Source organism: Embiotoca jacksoni, unplaced genomic scaffold (genome assembly GCF_022577435.1).
Source record: "Embiotoca jacksoni isolate LCO1_2020_lvr unplaced genomic scaffold, fEmbJac1.0.p SCAF_19, whole genome shotgun sequence".
NCBI lineage: Eukaryota > Metazoa > Chordata > Actinopteri > Embiotocidae > Embiotoca > Embiotoca jacksoni.
The window spans coordinates 1,027,321-1,035,000 of NW_027185329.1; the positions used below are offsets into that span (position 1 = coordinate 1,027,321).

The 7,680-nt window shown below is 44.2% G+C and overlaps 1 protein-coding gene across 2 annotated transcripts in view; it reads right to left on the bottom strand.

Moving 5' to 3' along the window:
• Window positions 1-1,373: 1,373 nt before the first annotated feature.
• naprt (nicotinate phosphoribosyltransferase) overlaps window positions 1,374-7,680 on the bottom strand; it is a 7,405-nt gene continuing 1,098 nt past the window's right edge. Inside the window, exons 2-13 of one of the 2 annotated variants that reach the window (XM_069152933.1) lie at window positions 6,780-6,907; window positions 6,558-6,640; window positions 6,127-6,257; window positions 5,912-6,027; window positions 5,235-5,431; window positions 4,240-4,377; window positions 4,053-4,137; window positions 3,884-3,964; window positions 3,666-3,768; window positions 2,863-3,020; window positions 2,317-2,424; window positions 1,374-2,229 (exon numbers count right to left, since the gene is read on the bottom strand). In XM_069152933.1, the coding sequence (XP_069009034.1) occupies window positions 2,143-2,229; window positions 2,317-2,424; window positions 2,863-3,020; window positions 3,666-3,768; window positions 3,884-3,964; window positions 4,053-4,137; window positions 4,240-4,377; window positions 5,235-5,431; window positions 5,912-6,027; window positions 6,127-6,257; window positions 6,558-6,640; window positions 6,780-6,907 (1,415 nt within the window). In that variant the 3' untranslated portion in view covers window positions 1,374-2,142. Of the gene's footprint in view, window positions 2,230-2,316; window positions 2,425-2,862; window positions 3,021-3,665; window positions 3,769-3,883; window positions 3,965-4,052; window positions 4,138-4,239; window positions 4,381-5,234; window positions 5,432-5,911; window positions 6,028-6,126; window positions 6,258-6,557; window positions 6,641-6,779; window positions 6,908-7,680 lie in introns of both variants that reach the window. The other variant, XM_069152932.1, reaches the window with a different exon arrangement.

The following is a 7,680-nucleotide window of genomic DNA, read 5'->3' on the forward strand; positions in this document are numbered from 1 at the left end:
GTCCATTCTGAACAACAGTAAACTCCTGTCTACACGATGATTTATTAATATTAAAAAGTACATTTGCTAAAAATACTTGAAAGCAGGACTTTGACTCATAATGGAGCAATTTTTACATTCTGTTATTTTTTACTTTAAACAGGATGTGTGAACTTCTCCCACCGCTGATCATCAGTTCTGTTGTGAAATAGAGGAAAGTTGAGTGGTGTGCAGCAGCCGGCGCTTCAGAGGCCGTAAAAAAAGAGCCCACATGAGAAGTGTGTGAGTGTCGACTGATCCACCTCAGAGACGTGAGAGAAGTCCTGGATGATATCACGGCCTCTCCGTGTCTAATCGGCTCCATATGTCCCGCTGGGTGTATCTGCGTTTCTGCTGCCGCTGGTCAGCCGGCAGCCAATCAGAGCTGGAGAAAAAGTCCTCTCAACATGTGGAGCAGCGGAAGGGCAGGAGGCGGGGGGGGGGGGAGGTGGGGGAGGTGGTGGGTGGGCGGAGAGCCGAGGAGTTTCATGGCAGGGTGGAGAGGGACGGTGAGCCAAGATTTCAGACATGTCGGTCGATTGTTTCTTTTCAAACTGAAGCTCTGAATTAAAAAAAGAAAGAATGAAATGACTTTAAAGTTGTTATTATGGCACATTTAAAACTCATCCGGTGGTATATAGTATTTGTTTATAGATAAATTAGATAATTCAGGTGAAAACAGAACAGGTGCAGTGCTGTTTTTGTTTTTTAAACGACCACTAGAGGGCGTCACCGTTAAAAGTTTTTACAAATACCAGCTAAGATACAACATATTAACAAATCATGATCAAATTCAATGAATGTTATTGAGTACATACATGTAAAAAAAATCACAGACTGTATGTAAACGTGGACGTAGCTTCCAGGTCTTCAGCTGCAATACCACCGAGTGCCACAAGAGGTCGGCTCCAAAAAGGCTCCATAAACTCCCATTCAACTTCTCAATACGTTTTCCACGAGTACATATAAATATATATATATACATATATATATATATGTATATATATATATATATATATATATATGTATATATATATAATATAATATAATATAATAGTATCATTAGCTAACGTCACTCCTTGTTATTAGTTTTCTGGCGATCTTTCTATAAATAATCCCGTCATTAATTAGATATTAGGTCTCTAGTTATGTTCAGAGGGGGCGTGTCTGTTTGATTGACAGGCCTGTGGTGCAGTCAGGTTTCAGCTGTAGGTGAGTGGGCGGGGCGTAGTGATCCACCGCTGGCTCCTCCCCCAGCTCGTCCAAATATGGTCGCTTCTGGCTCCAAAATGGCAAACTCGAGGCTTCAGAGCGACAGTTAAAACTAAATGGAAAGATCACACATCAAAAACATATTGTCTTACGTCGTTTTAGTAAACAGCTGCTTATTTACACACTCAACATTATCATTTATGAAGAGTCGGGTCCAATATTAAGAGTCCTTTTAGCTCTGTTTTGGTCTCCACCAACTGCTGAGAAAAATGTGGGTTCGTCTCAGTAAAGATCTATTTTATCTTCCACTGAGTAATTTTAGGATGTTAATATAAAAATCATTGATAAATGCACTTTTAAATTTAAAAAAAATAACACAAACTAAAACCTTTAAGATGAGTGTGAAGAACAAGAGAAGAGAAATAATTCAGCGTAAACGTTTCTGTTCATAAACCGAACACTTCAAATTCAAAATTTCGCGGAATTTTTTTTTTCATTTACATTTGAGGTATATTCACACGCATGATTAAAGACTTTTGAGGTACAGATGGAAAAAAAAAATCCACAAATATCAGACCACAGTTTACAAATAAAAACTCTCATATTCTGGTTTCCGTTCACATCTCCAGGTCGTCTGCTGAGGAAGGTCAGCAGGTTGAAAGATCGAGAAAAAGCAGACTTGGATTTACGTTGTTGTCTTCGATGAGTTTGTCTATTAAAATATTGGGGAATAAAAAACAGGTTGCAGTTTTGTGCCTTTTGTTTTGGACGTTTCTTGTTAAAAACATTTTTTTTTTAAAATTCACTGGAGGATTTGTTATAATTTCTCCCTGTTGGGCTTTAAAACAGACCAAAGTTTGGCACTCTGGAAAAACAGCGTCCATAAAAAGACAGAAAAATAAAGGATTGAGTTTAGTTGGCGAACAGGAAGTTGCTGTCGCCGCTGCTTCCTCTCTGGATCTCCGTCACCAGGTTGCGGAGTTTCTCTGACAGCGCCACCTGGTGGTAGAGAAGCCCACAGCAGTCCGTTTTTAAAGTGTCTGTATTTTTTTTTGCCGTTTGTTTCAGATGTTGACGGAGACTCACTGTGTACGAGTCGGGCTCCTGCAGCCTCTTGTGTCGGGGGTGCAGAGTCTGGAGGGAGCTCTGGACCTTCGCTCTGGTTTCTGCGGCGCTGCACAGCGGCTGTGTGACCTAGAAAATGTTGGGAGACCCGGTCATAAAGACGAAAACTCCTCCGGCAGCGTGGCCTCACGCACGTGTTTAGTTCCAGAGCAGAAAGGAAATGAATGTTTTTATATGTGTTATTTTGAGCTTTTTAAGGCTGTAACAGATTCACAGATTTGAATGGATTATCTGTAGTTTTTTTTTTATCAAGAGTTATTAAAAAGTCTTAAAAGTCTCATAAAAGTTGTGTTTTAACTTATTTTTTCTATTTTCCTAGTCAACATGGTCTACATCTATCCCTACGTTCTTTTTAAAACTTCTCAAACTTTAGGGGAGTTTTAACACTTAGAATTTGCTGGCTTGTAAATTTCACCAGCTTTTGCCCAGAAAAAAAAAAAACAGCCACGACATCATCATATATATATATATATATATATATATATATATATATATATATTTATATACCTGTCCTTTGCTGAACACTTCCTGGCGCAGACAGGTGACCTGAGCCGGAGTGACCGAGGTGGCGGCGTCACCGCAGCCCAGAGGGAAGCAGCTCAGCGGGACTCCGGCCTCCGGAGGAGAATCCGCCGCCAGGCACAGCAGGTCGAGGAAAGGATGACCTGCGGGGGGGAGACGAGAGACGAGAGACGAGAGACAAGAGAAGACGTTTACGCTGTGAAATTGAAATGTTACAAAGCTTCTTGTATTATTATCAGTTGGACTGGAAGAGTTTTAGCTTTTGTCTCCTCTTAATAATTCGGTTTCCTTTCCTCGTGGGGTCACCGTGTCCTCTTAAACTCTGGTGTCTGCTGCTATAAGGTTAATCGAGATCCATTGAGGACGAGGCCGGCGCCTCCTTATCTGGAAATACAGAACTTCCTGACATTCGGACCTGTGAGCAACTCGGAGACGGATCGGCCGGACACCTTTACGAGGGATCAATCGGCATTTCAAGCAAAAGTACTGTTAATAATCAAATATTAAGACGGGCAGCAACGTGTTCTTCTTCTTATGTTTGTTTAACGACAGCTGGCAGAACAGCTTTGAGGCCAAATACCGCCACCTTCTGACAGCGATAACGCATGACAACCCAGCGCCGGTAAAAACAGGTTATATTATAACGACTATTCAAATATCATGTCCCATCCCTGACCTTTAGAGAAGTTACTCTGTCTCTCCTCTTGACTTCTGTCAATAAAACATCTGTTTTGACACCAAATCACCAGAATCGGCCTCAAAGTCACGTCACGACCACCGATTCTCACCCTCGGCGTCGACCAGCCGGTAGACGGCTTTCCTCCCCGGAACGGTGCTTTTCTGCGGGTCCTCGCTGATCTTCATCCGGGGTCTTCCTCTCACCTCCACCAGCTGGTGCGCACACGCACACGCACACACACACACACACACACACACACGCACACACAGCATGTTAACATGACAGGAGAAGTGAGACAGCGCTGAGCGTGCACTTTGCTCAGATCACCTTGTACACGCAGCCCAGCGACGGTTGTCGGGTGCAGGTGACCAGATGAGTCCCGACGCCGACCACGTTGATTTCGTTCTCCTGAAACGACGACATCACAGACCAATCAGGGACCAATCGGAGAGCGGGAATACCAGGAGACGAAGACTTCCTCGCACGCTCCTTTTACCTTCTTGTTGAGCTCGGCCACGCTTTGCTCCGAGATGTTGTTGGTCCCGACGATGAGCAGCGACTCGAAGGAGGGAATGGAGAAACTGCGGAGAAAAAAATACAACGACGGATAATCGGACGTGAACGACAGACGTCCGGAGTCGCGTCGGATCTCGCCGAGTGTCTTCGAGGTCTTCTTCACTCACTGCTCGCTGCAGAGTCTGAAGACGCGGCGGACGTCGACGGACTGACCGCAGAGGTCGCCGCTGTCCAGACGAACTCCCACCGGCCTGAAGCCCAGCTCGCTCAGCGCCAGGGCCACGGCGCAGAAGTTCAGCAGCCCGCTGCTGAAGGAGGTCACACGTGGAAAACATATTGGAGGAGGTGCAGGAGTCAGAGAGGAGCGCTGAACCTCAGAAAAAAGCTTTCTGCAGGTTTAATAGCATTTCACTGCTGTTTTTTTTTTATTTTTTATAAATTACAAATTAAACTCTTAATCGACAGAAAAATGGGAAATAAAAGACACTTTTGTTGTTGTTTTTTCAAATCCTGAAGACCTCTGCAAGACCCTGAATGATCTGTTAATCAATCAATCAGACTTTACTGGCTTTACTACTCACACAAAGTGCTTCACAGACACCGTCCACGCTCAAATCAGTAAATAACTACGTTACAGATAACAAACAGGAAAATTGGAATTTTCTGATCTGTAAAGAGGAAACAAAACAAGCTAAAAAAAAAAACACTAAAACAAACTGTAAGGTTGACAGACAGTCAAATAAATCAGTACATTTCTGTTAAAAGTCAAATGAAACACTAAAATAAAGTAAAAGGAGGTAAAAAAAACCAACTGAAATAAAATACAATTCAACACAAATTCAAATAAAATACTAAAGAGATATTAAAAAAAAGTAAAAACAGCTCGGATTTCTAGATGAATAGACAACTGAATAAAAGACTAAAAAGTTTGCTGAGTTTGCTTTTAAAAAATATCAACAGTCGCTTTTAAACACCGTTACAGTCCAAACCGTCCAGGTTACAAACAGAAGGAGGACCGAGCCTCCTCAGAATCAGATCAGCTGACTCTGCTGCTGCTTTTAAATCTCATCTTAAAACTCACTTTTATAAAAAAGTCTTTCATGTACTGATGGAAATCAAATCAGACCCAGCTAAAAACATATATGGTAGTAGGAGGAGTTACCAGCCGACGCTGTAGCTGTCAATCACAGGCAGGAAGTTCTGCGGGTAGGCGATGGCGTAGGACAGGAAGGCGGCCAGCTCGCCCTCGCGGATCTTCCCTGGCTCCGCCCCCAGCAGCTCGCACACGCGACTCAGCCAGCCTTTGGTCAGAGAGACGACGTCCACCGGGTCGGGGTCCCCGTTCACGGCCACGAGGGTCTGAAGGGGGGCGGGGGAGGAGGCGGTGACCATGACGACGAGAGACAAGGGGGTTAAAACATTCAATCTAAGACTTGTTGTAATTATAACAGTCGAAAACCAACAGAAACAACAACAAAAATCTAATTTATTTAAATATTTTTGTTCATACTTTCCAGCCACATAATCCTTAATAATTAAGGAGTTAATGTGACCTGAGGGGACAAACACTGAAGGGTAAATTAATCAAGTTACATTCTAGGCATCACTTTACTGCATTTATCCCAGTTTTTCTGAAAACGTTCATTTCTTTTGTGACGTGTCAGTAAGCCGTGACATTTTCAGGTGATGTTATTCAAACTGCTGTTTTTTTGTTTTTAGTTTAATACGATGAAAGATGAATTATCTTACTTTAATTATCAGAATAAATGAAAATGTCTGTGATCAGTTGGTATTATTATGATAGACTTTGTGAGCTGCTGGTGTAACACGCAGGCTCACCTGTGGCCACACCTCCTCCAGGGAGGTGAAGGACGTGACGTAGGAGTGGGCCATGGTGCCCGCGACGGGGATCCCGAACAGGAAACCGGCCTGAACGTTGCTGGTGAGATCGAACCCTGGAGGAGAGTTTTTTAAGCCATTAAATTCCTTCAAAGATAAAAGATGCTGCTGAAGAATCCCCGATGTGCCGAGGATCTGAGCCGCGCTGCGTTCACCTCCGATGTGCGAGTAGCGGGAGGCGGTGAGTCCTCCGTCTGGTCCCTGAGCCCTCCGGAGGCCCATCTCCAGCAGCTTCCTCCGGGGGCCGGCGGCCAGGCGGAACCGGGCGGCGTTACTGCACACCAGACTGACGACGGGGGAGGGGGAGAAGGGGGGGGAGGAGGGGGAGGGAGGAGAGAGGAAGAGGGGGGGGGGGGGAGAGAGGAAGGGGGAGGCTTTAATTTCAGTGTCTCACTTTGAGCAAAAAACATTTTATTCTCTTCTGAAATCAACAGAAAGGATTTTTAATCTGCCATTTTATGTCTTCATGTTTATATACGGAGCAAAAGTCACCATGAATATTCAGATATGGTGTGTGTGTGTGTGTGTGTGTGTGTGTGTGTGTGTGTGTGTGTGTGTGTGTGTGTGTGTGTGTGTGTGTTGTTACCTGGCGTAGTTGACGAGACACAGTAAACTGGTCTCCAGCAGCTGAACCACAGCCAGCGGGCCGGCCACCTCCATCAGAGGCACCTGGTGACAGACAGCTGTTACTCCCTCTCACTCCTTCAAATTACCCAGAACCCCCCACATCTGGGATGTATGACTACACACACACACACACACACACACACACACACACACACACACACACACACACACCGCAGCTCACCCTGGCAAACACCACGGTTCCCTCTGGGACGGAGCACAGCGTGACACCCGAGCAGTCGAGGTCTCGCAGGAACTGGAAGAAGGCGGGGTCGGTGGCCGGAGGCAGGACGGAGCGCAGGAACTCCACATCTGGATCCACGAAAACACACACACACACACACACACACACACACACACACACACACACACACACACACACACACACACACACACACAGTGTTCACAGCTGGAAGGCTGTCGGACAGCAGGGCATCCTCCACACATTCAGCCTCAGACACGTGTTCTTACACAAGCATGTGTCCTCCATCTGTTCTCGTCCCTCACATGTCCTCACATGTCCTCACATGTCCTCTCTCACACACACACACACACACACACAGTCACAGTCACACAACTAAATCTAATAAGGCTCCGTACAGTTGATCTAATCCAGCGGACCTCAGCTGTGTGACTGTGATGAAGGTTACATCATCATCATCATCATCATCATCATCATCATCTTTGAAACCTCCGGTTGGATTTACTGTTGCTGGCCGCAGTAACAGGAAGTACATTTACTCACAGAAATGTGTAGTTGTACTGAACTTGTTGGAGTATTTTATGCTACTTTAGACTCCACCAGTGTTTTAAGAAGAAATTATCTTTCCACTAAAGTAAAAAATACTCCATTAAAGTAAAAGTACTCACATATTATCAGCAAAATGTGCTGAAATTATCTCAGTAAAATGACTCCTGTAAGTGAAATATTATAACATACACTAAAATATGTGATAGTTTAATACTGATATTGATTTCTGAGTGAAAGGTGGAGTTAATTTGATTTTCTTGGATTTTACTTACGACGTTTATCTTTTTGTACTTTACTACATTTATTTGTCAACTAGACTTCAGATAAAGATTTT